The sequence below is a fragment of the Malaclemys terrapin genome, chromosome 21, assembly GCF_027887155.1.
Source record: "Malaclemys terrapin pileata isolate rMalTer1 chromosome 21, rMalTer1.hap1, whole genome shotgun sequence".
NCBI lineage: Eukaryota > Metazoa > Chordata > Testudines > Emydidae > Malaclemys > Malaclemys terrapin.
Window position 1 is genome coordinate 4,956,358 of NC_071525.1, and position 15,234 is coordinate 4,971,591.

The 15,234-nt window shown below is 53.2% G+C and overlaps 1 protein-coding gene across 7 annotated transcripts in view; it reads left to right on the top strand.

Moving 5' to 3' along the window:
• SEMA4A (semaphorin 4A) overlaps nucleotides 1-9,571 on the top strand; it is a 45,544-nt gene extending 35,973 nt beyond the window's left edge. For all 7 annotated transcript variants that reach the window (XM_054011098.1, XM_054011097.1, XM_054011100.1 and 4 more), the window contains 7 exons: nucleotides 1,044-1,213; nucleotides 2,405-2,555; nucleotides 2,920-3,109; nucleotides 3,978-4,093; nucleotides 4,218-4,381; nucleotides 5,488-5,606; nucleotides 7,645-9,571. In XM_054011098.1, coding sequence (XP_053867073.1) covers nucleotides 1,044-1,213; nucleotides 2,405-2,555; nucleotides 2,920-3,109; nucleotides 3,978-4,093; nucleotides 4,218-4,381; nucleotides 5,488-5,606; nucleotides 7,645-8,294 — 1,560 coding nt within the window. In that variant the 3' untranslated portion in view covers nucleotides 8,295-9,571. The remainder of the gene's footprint in view (nucleotides 1-1,043; nucleotides 1,214-2,404; nucleotides 2,556-2,919; nucleotides 3,110-3,977; nucleotides 4,094-4,217; nucleotides 4,382-5,487; nucleotides 5,607-7,644) is intronic.
• Nucleotides 9,572-15,234: the final 5,663 nt, after the last annotated feature.

A 15,234-nucleotide genomic window follows, 5' to 3' on the forward strand; every position in this document is an offset into this window, starting at 1 on the left:
TGGTTTGAGCATTGGCCTGCTAAACCCAGCATTGTGAGTTCAATCCTTGAGGGGGCCATTTAGGGATCTGGGGCAAAAATCTGTCTGGGGATTGGTCCTGCTTTGAGCAGGGGGTTGGACTAGATGACCTTCTGAGGTCCTTTCCAACAGTGATATTCTATGATGCTAGCTGGCCTCCACTCCCTTTCAGGGTCACACTGCAACTGTCCCTGCATTCGGACCCCAGCGCTCCATGTGGGTTATGGGGTAGCTTGAGCACCATCTATACATATCTATGTGGGGAACAAATCTTTGATGGTGGACTCTTCAGTCTAGCAGACAAAGGTCTAACACAAGCCAATGGCTGGCAGTTGAAGCCAGACACATTCAGACTGGAAATAAGGCATCCATTTTTAACAGGGAGCGTAATTAAATGTTGGAACAAAAGACCGAGGATCCTGGTGGAGTCTCCATCCCTGACCATTTTTAATTGGATGTTTTCCTAAAGGATCTGCTCTAGGAATTATTTTGGGGGCAGCTCTCTGACCTGTGCTGTACAGGAGGTCAGGTTGGATGATCACAATGGTTCCTTCTGGCTTTGGAATCTATTAATCCCATATCTTAAAATGGCTCCCTAGCCTCCTAACAGCCCGTTACCACTGTCTGGGTGGTTTCCTGCTTGTATCCACCTTTTTAGTTCCTCAGACCTCACTGGCTATGCACGAGGGCTTATTACAACATCATTGTCTGGAACATCAGCTGATCAGAGCCTGGTGGTTGGTTTACTCACCACAGCTGTACCACTTGAATTCCCCCTTTTTATTTTGAGCAAGGGATTGAGTTCGGGTCTCCCCACTGGGACACCCTTCCTCTCAGACCTTCCCTTCATTCAGAATAGCTCTTCCCCTGTTTGGAGCAGCATATACACCCCCTGCTGGCGGAGCTGTACCAGCGCAATGGCGGCATGGCTGCGCACTGACCCCCAGGACATGCCGTCCTCTCAGCCGTCCCTTTAAGGAGAGGCCCTGCTCCGTTCAGGGTGACCAGGCATTCCTCTCCTGCAGAATGACGTCGGAGGACAGAAGGTGCTGCAGAAGAAATGGACCACGTTCCTGAAAGCTCAGCTGACGTGCGTCCAGCCTGGACACTTCCCTTTCAACGTGATCCATCACGCCTTTGTCCTACCCCAGCCAGGAGGGGGCGCCGTCTTCTATGGACTCTTCGCCTCACAATGGTAAGGCAGGAAACTTTCCTCTCCTGCCCAAAGGGCTCCGAAATCCCCCAAGGACCCACGTATTCCCAGGCTCGCACACCCACAAATCCCCTGGCTCTAACGCAAGAAGGACATTTGGGGGGAAGGGGCATCTGTCCATCCTGCCCTTTCAAAGGGGTATGCTGTACCCAGAAAGTAGGACCCCTTCTGCGTTATGGTTCACCCTGAATATTTCATTATTGCAGAACATGCCATTAACCTATGGAACTCCTTGCCACGTGGTATTGCTGAAGAAGTTGCTTAGTACATTTCAGAACTAAGAGATGAGACTGGTGTCTAGTGGTCAGAGCAGGTGGGTTGGGGTCAGGACTCCTGGATTCTAGTGCCACAGCTACCCTGTTTCCCCGAAAATAAGACATCCTCCGAAAATAAGGCCTACTTACAGTTTTGCCTCTCGTTGTAATATAAGGCATCCCCCCGATAATAAGACCTCCCCGATAATAAGGCATCCACCGATAATAAGGCATTTTTCATTTCTGAAAAATAAGACATCCCCTGAAAATAAGACCTAGCGCATCTTTGGGAGCAAAAATTAATATAAGACACTGTCTTATTTTCGGGGAAACAGGGTAGGTGTGAGTGTGATTTCAGAGTTAGAGCACTGGGGACTGGGAGTTGGCACGCCTGGGTTCTCGGCCCAGCTCTAGGAAGGAGCATGGGCCAGTGGTCAGAGGAGGCAGGGGCTGGGAGTCAGGACTCCTGGATTCTAGTGCCACAGCTAGGCGTGAGTGTGATTTCAGAGTTAGAGCACTGGGGACTGGGAGTTGGCACGCCTGGGTTCTCGGCCCAGCTCTAGGAAGGAGCATGGGCCAGTGGTCAGAGGAGGCAGGGGCTGGGAGTCAGGACTCCTGGATTCTGTTCATAGACAAGTGCCTGTCACTCCGGGGTGGTGAGAGTTGATGCTTTGCAAGTGGATGGAGGCCCTGGATGGACGTCACTGTGGAAGCGCCTGGCATTATTTCAGAAGGATCCAATGTTTATATGGCCAAGGAACAGCCCTTAGAGAGGGCCCCAAATTGGGTGGACTCCCCATGCCCACTCACCCACACGTCACAGGCAGGGTGTGGCTGGATCCCACATCTGACCTGCCCACCTTCGGGGTCCCCCTAGCGCTGGCGTGTACCGCTAACAGGATCACTCGTCCCTTGGCAGGCAGATGGGAGACGCAGGCAGCACGGCGGTGTGCGCTTTCAACCTGGAGGACGTCGAAAGAGTCTTCAGTGGCAAATACCAGGAACTGAACAAGCAGAGCGCCCGGTGGATGACATACAGCGATGGGATCCCTGAGCCCCGCCCTGGCAGCGTGAGTATCACCTGCTTCGCGCATCTAACGCCACGGCATGATGATGTGTGGGTCTGCCCCGAAGGATGACTTTGCAGGACACGGTTGGGGTTAAGCCAGGAGGCTGGGATTCAGGACACCTGGGTTCAATTCCTGTTGGTGTCACTGACTTTGGGCAAGGCACTTAACTTCTCCGTGCCTCAGTTTCCCTGGATAATAGACTATCTGCCTTGCTTTTTCCAGGAAGCTGGCAAAATCAGTTGTGCTTTCCCCCTTTGCAAGGGTGCCTAGAGCAAAAAACAAAACAAAACCCTAAGCCGGTCACTAAGCCAGATCCCGCAGCTGATAGCCCTTCTGATCCCCTGCCTTTCTCCTCCCACTGCAGTGCTCGGTGTACCCATCAGCGGACAAAGTCCTGACCTTCATAAAAAACCATTTCCTGATGGATGAGAAGGTTGTGCCCAGGAACAAGCAGCCGCTGCTGGTGAAGCAGAACGTGAAGTATACGCGGATCGCAGTCGATCAGACCCACAGTGTCACGGGCACCTCCTATGAGGTGATGTTCCTGGGAACAGGTACGGCTCCCACGAGCAGGGGAAACCACCTCATCGGTGCGTGGGGCTGGATTCTGCACCCAGCTGACGGTTTACCCAATGGTAAAGCTCCCATTGACATCAGTGGGACGGGGACAGGCACTTATCGCCGGAGTCAGACGAGTAGTTCGTTTTCCGGTGATTAACCTGAAAAATTAAGAAAAAATTCATTTCGGGTGGACCTGAAATGAAACTTTTGGGGGTTTTGGATGAAACTAAAAAGGAAAAAAAAATTAGTTTAGTTTTTGAGACTTTTGGGAAAAAATTAAATTGAAAATTCAAAAAAAAAATTAAACATTTCTACTATTTTTTTTTTGCCAATTTGTGTATTTGTTATTTTGGAATTTGTGTGTTAGGAGAGCAGGGGGGTGTTTCACCCCATTTTACCAGCCAGTCTCAGCTCTGTTAATTACACCCTGCCCATTGCATTTTCAGTTAGGTATGGCTCTCCTTCACTTCCTGTCCCGTGCATTGTTAAACACATTTACCGCTCTTCACCCCAGAGGTGGCTGCATTTAATGGTGGACAAAGTGGTTTGCATAAGCCTGACAAGGTTGGTGCCAGCCAGCTAACAAAGTGCTTTGGAGGCATACTGGGGCAAAAGGCCCCGTATAAACGAAGGATCATTCTCTTTTAATTAAGCAAATTGTATGTGAGAGCGAGAGAGAGAGAGAATTGAATAGACTAGCCATTTAGATCCAGATACTCAACTTCCACGGAAACTAGGAACTTAAATACCTTTGTTACACACAGTCAGCTTAGAGAAGAGATCAGCTCCTCAAAGAGAGGATGCATTATCTCAGCCCCATGGTAAATAAATACACTTGTGTCCCTATATTTCCTCCCACAGATCAAGGGTTCCTGCACAGAGCAGTGGCTCTGGCCAGCGGTACTCATATCATTGAGGAAATCCAGCTGTTTAAGGACCCGGAACCTGTGCAGAACCTTCTGTTCTCACCTGGGAAGGTAGGAGACCTACCGATCTGCCTGGTGCAGCAGGCAAGAAGTGGAGACACTGCCCCATGTGCAGCCGGGCGGTGCTAAGGAGGTGACATAGATGTGACATTTTCTGTGGGTCTCCCCCCTGCAGGGGATCCTGTATGTGGGGTACTCCAAGGGGGTGCTGCAGGTGCCGCTGGCCAACTGCAGCGTGTACAGGAGCTGTGCTGACTGTGTCCTCGCCCGAGACCCCTACTGCGCCTGGGACAGGCACAGCCAGTCGTGCCAGGAGACCCGAGGCACAAACAAAAACACGTGAGTAGCTCAGTGTGTGGAACAGCTCCGGCGTAACCTCCGAGAGGGAGGCAGCCATGTCTGGTGGTTAGAGCAGAGCCTGGCGAGTCAGGGTTCTGTTCCCTGTTCTGGGAGGAGAGTGGGCTGTAGTGGTCAGAGGCAGGGGACTGGGAGTCAGGACTCCTGGCTCTGTTCCCAACTTAGGGCGGGGGTGGTTAGAGCAGGGGACTGGGAATCAGGACTCTTGCGTTTTATTCTGCCTGATCCCACCGTATGAATTTAGGAAAGTGACTTGTTTTATTTCCTGCCTGCAAAGCAGGGAAAATAACACTCCCCTGAATCCCAGAGCTTGCCAAGTGCTTTGAGATCCTCCCAGGACAGCTGCTCTAGACGGGCATTTCTGGGCCTCGGGGAGTGGTGGGAGTGGGGAGGGTGAAAAGCCCCTAGTGTTCCTTGAGCACTAGCCCGAAGGCCCCGTCCACGAGGAATACAGCCCTACGGTGTTGTTAAGCGCTTCGCTAGCGCTGATGGGCATTCCACGGGCACCACGCTCTCAGAGCATGTGCCACTGGCCAGTCGCCTGTGGCCTCGATATAAATCCACGGTATGCCCACATCTGGAATACTGTGTGCAGATGTGGTCGCCCCATCTCAAAAAAGATATATTGGAAATGGAAAAGGTTCAGAAAAGGGCGACAACAGAGGATGTTGTGAAGGCCAAGACTATAACAGGGTTCAAAAAAGAACTAGATACATTCATGGAGGATAGGTCCATCAATGGCTATTAGCCAGGATGGGCAGGGATGGTGTCCCTAGCCTCTGTTTGTCAGAAGCTGGGAATGGACGACAGGGGATGGATCACTTGATGATTCCCTGTTCTGTTCATTCCCTCTGGGGCACCTGGCATTGCCCACTCTCGGAAAATAGGATACTGGGCTAGATGGACCTTTGGTCTGACCCAGTTTGGCTGTTCTCATGTTCTTATGTCCTGGGACCTAAGGGAGGACTTGAACCCAACTCCTCAGGGCGAGCCCAGCAACGAGCTCACCTGCCGTCCCCACGTCAAGCAGCGGCTTGAAAGCGACTTCATTGCCTTGGGTTCTCAGTGTGTCACTTCTCCCTCTCTAGGAGTGACTGGCTGCAGGACGTCGAGTGGGGTAGACCGGGGACTACGTGCCAGCAGATCAGTGGGAGAGGCAGGGCCACGCCCAGGTCTCGGGACGACTCGGGCAGCAGCCTGGTAAAAAGTTGAGTATCGACCTTCTGGGTTTACTGTGCTTGGGGCACGTGTCTGCCGGCGGGTGGGGCTCTAAGCCTGCAATGCTACGAGGGGGGCTGAGGAGGCCCCACTGCAAGACAGGGCGGGCTGCCTGCTCTAGGGAGGAGCTGGATCCGGGGAGGAACAAAGGGGGCCCCGCTCAGTGCTTCTGAGGCATGGCGTCTCCGGTGGGCTTTGGCCCTGCTTTGCAAACAGCGCGGAGCAAATCCCACGACAAACTCTTCAATCAAAAATAATGTCACCAAGGCAGTGCTCAGCCCAGTAATAAATAACACGTCAGGGTGCCAGCCCCCCTAGACCACCTTACATCACCACCCCAGGGTGCCAGCCCCCCTAGACAACCCTACAATACCACTCCAGGGTGCCAGCACCCCCAGACAATCCTACAACACCATGCCAGCCACTCTGGGCAACCCTACAACACCACGCCAGGGTGCCAGTCCCCCGGACAACCCTACAATAACAAACTGTACAGTTCTCCCTTTGTGCCCAATCCACTGAGGATTAGAGGCTGTTGCCAGCTCGTGATTTTAGCTCTGGAGGTCTCTACTGGTGCATCAGCCAACATGGCAGCCATCCCATGGTCTGATACAGTGGCCGCCCCTGGCTAGCAAATCTCCCAGTTCCTGGCCAAAAGTTGCTATTCATTGAAAGTTGCCAGTAAGCTCTGGGGTGTGCCTTCCCCGGCTGCAGCCCCGTAACTCTGCCTGCTGCCGGCGCTCAGCATGCCCCAGCGCTTCCTTTCCTGGCTGCAACTCGGAAAGGAAGCATTGGGACATGCCGAGTCCAGGCCTGGAGAAGGTACCGTGCACCCCTGCAGGTGCCCACTGCCCTCACCCAGCTGCTGCCCAGCCTGCAGCCTCCCCTCCCCACCCGCAGTGCCAGGACTCCAGCAGGTGCTCCCCAGTTTGGCTGAAGATGCAGGCACCCCAGCCTGTTCCCTCTTGTGCAGGTGGTGGGTCCCCAGCTGTAGCCAGGGTCGGATGTGCCAAGCCTGGGACCTTGGCGCTTCCTCCCTTGGCTGAAGCCCTGCAAACCTGCCTGTGGCCGGGGCCTTTCTTCCGAAACCAGCTGTCGCTAAGCAGCCTGCCTGTTGCCGGGATCTGGATCCCCAGTGGGACGGGATCAGCTCCCGGCAAAATGTCGCTAGTAACCGAAAGTTGGTCATATTGGGATTGCTGCAAACCGGCACCCGCTGTACTTAGATATACTCTTCAGCGCAGGCACTGTCTCTTGGCTCCCCGTTTCTCCCGCAACCAGCGCAAGGACGCCCTAAATATTAGTAAGTGACTGCCCGAGGTGCAGGGCAGTGGAGAACTGGGCCTGTTGACTCCAATTTCAGCCGGAATTCTGCTCTCAGTGACACCAGTGTGAATCCAGAGTCACTCCAGTTGCTTCCATGTAGTTTATACTGCACTCAGAGTCTAGCCCTTCCTGGTCTGACTCTCCAAACTGCTTTGTTTTGTGGTAACGCCCCTTGAGGTGCAGAGAGAGGGGATTGGGGGGGGGGGTGCTCAGTTCCTTTGAAAATCAGGTTTCTCACTAGGTGCCCAGGTTGGAAGTGGAGCTGCGTGAAATTTTTCACAGGAACCATGTTTTTCGTAATGAAAAATGCTGATTCGGAGACACCAAAACATTTCGTGCATTCGTGTCAGTTTCGCACCACTTGTTTGTCCAAAAAAAAACCCTCAACAATTTCCAAAAATATTGAAACATTTCCATTCAAAATTTCCTTTAGTTTCCAAATGTATTAGCCATCTAAAAACGCTCAAAATCGAAACCTTTCGTTTGACCTGAAACACTTTTTGTTTTTCACTTTTCGACTGGCCACAAAAATGATCACGGTCGGTCCAATTTGAAATGAAGTTTGTTCCCCGCAAACGCCGTGACTCGCCCCGGCTCTAGTCGCAAGGGGCTGGTGCCAGCTCTTTGAACAGCAGCGGCAGCTGGTCCGGGTGGGCAGCTAGAGACTCACCGCTCCCTCTCCCCTCCTTGTATCTTTCCAGCTTTGAGCCCAGCGCTGAACTCTGTGATCCGGCTGCCCTGCCCGCAGCTCTCCGCCCTGGCCAATTACAACTGGAGCTACCCAGGGGATAAGACCCCGGCGGGGCTGCTGATGTTGGATAATAAGATGTTGGTGATCATCATGCAGCGCCAGGCGGCGGGCGAGTACACGTGCTGGGCCAGCGAGAACGGGCACCGTCAAGCTGTGGCCCGCTATGTGGTGCAGGACCCCACGGAAGGCAACATCCTGAGCGAGAGCGGAGGGGACAGCATGGTCGGGCAAGGGCTGGAGCGGGGGGCAGGCCCACAGGGCGGGCACCGCTCCTACTGGGCACAGTTTGTGACGGTGACGGTGCTGCTGTCGATGACGCTGGCCATAGCAATGACCATGGCCGGGTTCTCCTACCACAACAGGCTCAAGGCCAAGAGCAAGGTGCAAGGATGCAACACCCCCGAAGCCACCAAGGTGTCCAATCAGGAGAAGGTGCCGCTGAACGGAGGCCGGAGCCCACAGGAGGGGGCCAAGGACCCCAGGGACTGCTGCCTCCAGATGGAGGGCCTGTACCAGGGCACAGACGCGGACAACAACAGGTTAAATGCCAGCCCGGGGGCCGGGGAGGGTTTCCAAGGGGCGGCTCTGGAGAAAGCATAGGCTGGCCGTGCCTGCCCCGACCCGCCTTTCGTCTTGAAATCAGCCGTGTCGTGGTACCGAGCAGCCCTACGATAACAAACCAGGGTGTGTGGCTCAGTGCTTGGGAGCGACCCTACAATAACAAACCGGTCTGCGTCCAGCCCCCAAATTCATAACAAACGTCGTATCAGCTGGGGAGACCTTCCACACAGCGCGCCCAGAAACGCCCCCTGCTCCTCGTCAGCGTGCCAGCTGCTGCCGTCCGCCCATGGGTGGGTCGCTCCACCGCTGAAGAGCGATGGGCCCAGCCTGCCTCACTGCGCTGCCTGGGCATCACCACCAGAGTCGTGGGACGGGCGTTCAAACAAACAAACAAACAAAAAAAACCCTCCACTTTTGAGTTTCCACACCAAGCAAGAGTCAAACAAGGAGCACATCTGGGGCTCTAGATGACCAGGTTCAAAGGAGCTGGGGGGCAGAGCGGCGCTGGAGGGTGCGTGAGCCCTTCCTGGCTCGTGCCCGCCAGGGATTTCAGCAGGGAGCAACCCCGCTGTGGGATCGGAAGGGGCGCAGTGTTGCTGTGTCTACAGAGCTAAGCTGCGTGCGTAGCTGCTGCCTCCCGGGCTGTTGCCCCCAGCACTGGCCTGGACCAGCTGGGAGCTGCCACGTCCGCGCCACGAGAACTGTGAACAAAGGCCAATGTGCGATGCCGCCGCTGCACGTTACCTAGCGTGCCCCTGGCCGGCTCAGTCCTCCCCTGTGTGGGATGCGGTTGGTGCCAGTCGATGGCTGGGTGTAGCTCTGTTGGGGCCCAATCCGGCTCCTCGCGGCTCTGAATATGGGGTCTAATGTTCTGCCTTTGAGTGCAGGGTCAGCAGTTCAAAGCCAGCCCCGGCTGGCAATGTTCAGACAGCTGATCCTCGTCGGCCTGTGAGCAGCTGCGCTCCCCGTCTAGTTCCTGCTTGGCCAGAGGTCTGGATCACAACAGCCATTGCTAACTGGCCCCCTCGGCTGGGAGACCGGAGACGGCCCACATCACGGAGACTGCGCTCTGCTCTGGGGGGGTGTCCTTCCATCAGAGGGCACTGTGCTGTCACTCCCTGCTGTTGTGTGGGCAGAGGGCTTTAGGGCCTGATTCTCATTCACACTACAGCCTCTTTACACCACTCCGGTCCGGTAAAGGGGGCACCAATTAGCCACACCCCCTCTGCCCTGCCGGAGTGGTATAAGGGGCCTTTTAGGGTAAGTGAGAACCAGGCTGAGTCCCTGGGGTTTTGGAGCCAACAGCCTGGAAAATCGGCTTGGGGGGGGGTGGGGGAGGGGAGTTGCAAGGGGCTTTGGGGATGGGGAGGAGGCGGAGGTTGTGACCAAATGTGAAGTTGTTGGTTTTTTAATGTAATGTTTTTAGATTTAAGTTAAGCTTTTCCCAGTAGCAGCGATCGAACCCTTTTGGTTTCACCACCTCTGTGGGAGGAACGCGGCTACCGAAACCCGCTCCGGGCCCAGTGGCTGGCCTATAGCCTGGGTTCGTAGCGTCGGAGCCAGGCGCGCAAACATGGTGCGGTTTTCGCACGAACCACTTGGTTAAACGCAGCCAGGCGAGTGGATTTCCCCGGGAAAGGCCTCGGATTTCTCCCTCTCAAATGGGATCGAGTTGCTCGTTTCTAAAACCCTTCTTCAACCGCATCAGTATTATTTTGTGATGGATAAATTAACCCCTGCATTGCTGGTCTCCTGCAGCTCTGACACCGCTATTATGCTTCAGTGAAATCAATGCAACCCGGGATGGGTTCACTTGTTACATTTTCCAGCAGAGCGGGCGGGATCTACCAGGATATCCTTGAAAAATCCAGGCTTCTTTCTCAGTTACGCTCACACCCATTAACCCTGCTCTGGGCAAGACTAGCTTCTAAGGCACTAGGGGCCTGATTCCCAGTTACATCCAGGTCCTTTTACCCCGCTCTGGCAGGGGAGATGAGAACCAGGCCCTGGAGATTTCAGACGCTGGGTTGGCTTCAAGTGGCAATGCCTGGGGGCACTAAGGGTTGCAACTTGTCAGCACAACTATGCTGATGCCTGTAACCGGGGCAGATCCCCAGCTTATTGTACAATAGCCACCTGATCTGAGGGAAGAGCATTGTCTGTGGCAGACTCAACGCCCTTAAAAAAAACACCCAAGCCTGGAACCGGTCCCTCTTTGATTCAGTTCCCTGGATAAAAATGAGGGCATCTACATGGCGATCGCTATGGGACTCTGAAATCCTGCTGGAGACAAGGCCAGGGAGTTGTTACCATGATGCGGCTAGTCAAGGTGAACTCCAGGAGGAGCAGGGTTCATTTGAACAAGCCACATTGAGGTAAAAGTTACCTGGGCCTGGTCTGCATGTGGATTTTACGCTGAGGTACACATGCCTTTCTGCAGTGCCTGTGTGTGCAACCTCCTGCTCTCATTCCTGTGCCGTGTACTGCTCTGTAACAATGATACATTCTTCGATCAAGTGCCTGGGCTTTTACAGGTGGGACAAAGCCCATTCTGTCCGTCTGTGTCACTGAGCACCGGGGTCTGTGCCACGTTGTCCGTACTGCAGTGCTAAGCACAGCTTTCGGGCCTGATCCTCCGCTGGTGTCAATCAGAATAGCACCTTGGGCTCAATGCTGATCTACACCCGCTGGGGATCTATGGCCCCATTAACTTCAGTGGAGCAGGGCCACATTACACCTGCTGGGGATCTGGCCCGTCGTTGCTTGTTTTATGATGTTTAACCTTATTTTTTTTTTTTTTTAAAAAGATGTACATGTTCCTCCTCCGGATACATTTTATTTTTTATTAAAAAGAGAATGTCACACGCAGGTGCTGCTTTTTTATTCTCATGTAAAGAGCGTGTTGCTAATAAGAGAGAAAGGGCCTGATTCTCCAGTGCAAAAGGGTGTAAAACACTACGCTTCTGAATGGATGGCCCTTTGCACTGGTGTAAAAATGTGTTTAATAACCAAGGACTGGATTCCATTTACTTCGATTGTTGGTCTTAAAGGAGCTACATTTACTTGGCGCTTAATACCACAGGGATTACCTCAAACACCATTGAAAGGCAGCTGGCTCTGGGGTGAATGCCTTTTAACAGCTCTCAGCAACACTACAGCAGGGGAAGCAGTGGAGAAGCTGTTTGTTGAGTCAGAAGGGTTATTATCGTAACACTCATGTCCAGTGGCTTGCAGAGCGCTGTGATAAAGTGGGCATCATTGTCTCCATTTGACACGGGGAAAATGAGGCACAGAGTGGGAGGAGTGACGTTCGCAAGGCCGTCGGCAGAGCTGGGAGCCAGGAGTCGTCATTACCTGCTGCCTACTCTAACGGTTAACTTTTCCCCGGTGGGAGATAGACTCCTAAATTCCTTTGAAGCGCCAGAAGATTCCAGAGTCACAATTTTGTGCACACAGCTACTCATAAGTCCTTACTGGAGCCTTGATTCGGCATCTGATCCGAGGTACGAGCACTCCCTTACTGAGTCACCAGCGCACCAGTTACGTCTACACCCCCAACGCTGCTCAGTTTGGTAGATGAGACAAGATCATGCTGTTACCACTGCAAATCAGTCTATGGCTTCCATCCCTGTAACAGGATAGCTCAGAGGGTCCTGTGGCACCTTTAAGACTAACAGAAGTATTGGGAGCATAAGCTTTCATGGGTAAGAACCTCACTTCTTCAGATACAAGATGAGGATAGCTCCGTGGTTTGAGCAGTGGCCTGTTAAATCCAGGGTTGTGAGTTCAATCCTTGAGGGGGGCTAGTTGGGGATTGGCCCTGATTTGAGTAGGAGGTTAGACTAGATGACCTCCTGAGGTCCCTTCCAACCCTGATATTCTATGATTCATCTCAACACTTCACAATTTCTAATGCGTTTATCCTCACGCGCACACCCTGTGAGTCAGGGCAGTGCTATTATCGTCCTTTGACAGATGGGAAACCGAGGCACAGAGCAACTAAGGCCCAGCGCCTCAAAGGTGTTTAGGCCCTAAAATACTTTTGAAGCATCTGGGCCTAAGCAATTTGCCCAAGGTCACACAGCACGTGAGCAGCAGAGCAGGGAATTGAAGCTAGGTTTCCTAAATCCCAGGCTAGTGCCCTAATCCCTAGGCCGTCCTTTCTTTGGGAAAAGCAAACCCAAGCCTGGTTGTTATGGATTGATCTTCAAAGGGGTGTGGCTCCCGCTGACTTCAAGTGCAGCTGTTTGCTTAGTACTCATGCAAAGCAGGGCTTTATCAACTAAACTCATCTGCCCCGCCTGTACGCCCCTCTCACTGCAATTAAAGAAGGAAGGCAAGTAATGGGTCACGAACCAGAGGGACATAATGGCAACTTTCCCTCAGACAATGTGAAAAGAAATTGTGCTGACAGGTATGTACTGCCAGGGATCAATGAAAGGAGTGATCTGAAACCGTGATCTCCTTAGCTCTGGTCTTTTAAGGATTGTTACCTGGCTCTATCCCTCGTAAGAGTCATTATTTGGTCTGGTTCATTAAGAGTCATTAATTGTCTCTTTGTTTGCTGTGTTGTTGTAGCCATGTTGGTCCCAGGATATTAGAGAGACAGGGTGGGAGAGGTAAGAGTTTTTATTGCACCAACTTCTGTTGGGGAAACAGCCAAGCGTCCCAGCTACACAGAGTGCTCCCGGGGGCATTCTGTGCCAAAAAATAAAAAATTCTGCACACAATATTTTAAAATTCTGCAAATTTTATTTGTCAAAATAGCACTACATAATCACGCCAATTTCAATTATTTTGGTAATTTGTTTCAAAATACCTGTCAGCAAACATGTCTGTTACAATAGACACACCCCAAAATTCCCCCAGGAGTAGAGAGTTAAAGAAACTCCTAGGACAACCTAGTTCCTGTTTCTCTGCCCCCTTCCCCCCCAGAGCCCAGCCGGGGGGCCAGAGACACAACCCCTCCCCCCCCCAGAGCCCAACCGCAGGCCCCTGCCCCCCTCCACCTCCCAGAGCCCAGCTGCGGGCCTGCCCCCTCCCCCAGGGATCCAGAGGGAGAAACAGCCTGATGCTTGGTCCCAGGCTTGCACAGAGTTTCCTGCGAGCCGCCCTCTCCTTCCCTCAGGGCATGCTGGGAACTGTAGCTGCCAAGAACCATTAGCTCCCTCTCCCTTCCCCCAGCAGTGTCTTCTCTGCTGCCCATTTCTGTGGGGGAAGGAAATTCTGTGCGCAAAGGGTTAATTTCTGCAAAATTCTGCATTGCGCAGTGGTGCAGAATTCTCCCTGGAGTAACAGAGCTCTTCTTCAGGTCAGGGAAAGGTACTCAGGAGTGTCACAGCTAAATACAAGATGGAACATTGTTTAGCATAAGGAGTTACCACATATTCTAAGGGACCCTGCAAGGCGAAGTAGCTCATTAACACCCCGGCAGCTACAGGACAAAAAGGGGGGTTAGTGGGTTACAGATTGGATTTATGGCTTATTCCGACAATCGTTATTAAGACTGTGATAGCCAATGCCAAGCAAAGTTATGAATTTAAGCTCCCAGGTTTGTCTTTTGAAGGTGTTGTGCAGGTTTCCTTTGAGGCTGAGGACTGAGAGGTCTGATATGGAGTGATCATTTGGTGAAAAGCGTTCACCTATGGGCGATATGGTGTTTTTGTCCTTTATCGTTTTTCTGTATGAGTTCATTTGAGAGCGTAGTGATTGTCTAGTTTCACCCACCTAGTTATTGGGGCCCTTAGCACACTGGATGAGGTACCCCACATGTTGTGATAGGCAGGTAGATGTAGGACCCCTGGATCTTGAAAGGTGTGTTCTGGGTATTATAAATCTTTGTAGCCGTGGCGAGATGTCTTCAGGTTTTGCATGTTGTTACAGCAGGGTCTGATACTGCTTTGAGTTGGTGGGTCCGTGTCCGTGGGGCGCTTGCTTCTGATGATGAGCTTGGAGAGGTTGGGGGGTTACCTTCACAGATATCCAGTGACCACAGGTGCCAACTTTTATTCTGGGTGGATGCTCCATCCCCCACTCTGCCCTGAGGCTCCACCCCCACTCCACCCCTTTCCCCAAGGTCCCACCCTTGTTCTGCCTCTTCCTGCCCCCTCCCCGAGCATACCCTGCCCCCGCTCCATCCCCTCCTGCCCACCGCTGAACAGGTGATTGGCAGGTCGCTGCTGTGTGGGCACTATTTGGAGCACCCATGGAGTCGGCATCTACGCCAGTGACCACCCCAAACACACCAAAAAATCTGTTATCTACCGCCGGGCCCTCAGCTACCACAGAATAGGCTCCAAGGAGGAAGTCCAGGATACACACCTCAACCCACTTAACACCACCTTCACCAAACAAGGACACTCATCCAGAGAAGTAGATCACATCATGGAATGGGTTGGTATTAAACCGGACCGTGCTGCTTTTCGAGGGTTTGTCCCCCATCCGGGACAATGGTTTTGTCCGGTATTGGGTGGGGGATGACGTTTTTAAGAGCGCACCGCTCTGCCCCTGCCAGCATGACCTTGCACGCAAAGTAACACTGCCGGAGGTGAAAAATGGCATGGCACCCGCACACACCCGTGCGGCGTGATCTTGCAGGCCCCATGCATCCCGGGTGGCACCGGCAGGGGCAGGGCAGTGAGCGCTTAAAAATACCCCCCTCCCCTGCAGCGTGCTCTTCAAAAAAGGCATCCCTCGTCAGCATGACCTCGCAGGCAACATGTGTCCCAGGTCACGCCAGCAGGAGCAGACCCACGCCATGTCCAGAACGTCCGGGAATGTGTGGGTGGCCCCCCTACCCCCAAACACCTCGAGAGAACCTGGAAAAAAATATCACTAGTTGTCACCACCTTCCACCCCACGCGGGAAACACCAATTACACACTCCATGGGGAGCCGCCCCCTGAAAAATTCCTTGGTGAACCTCCTTTTCTAGCCCTCAGACAGCCCCCCCAACCTGGCCAAGCCCCCCTCCCCCAGAT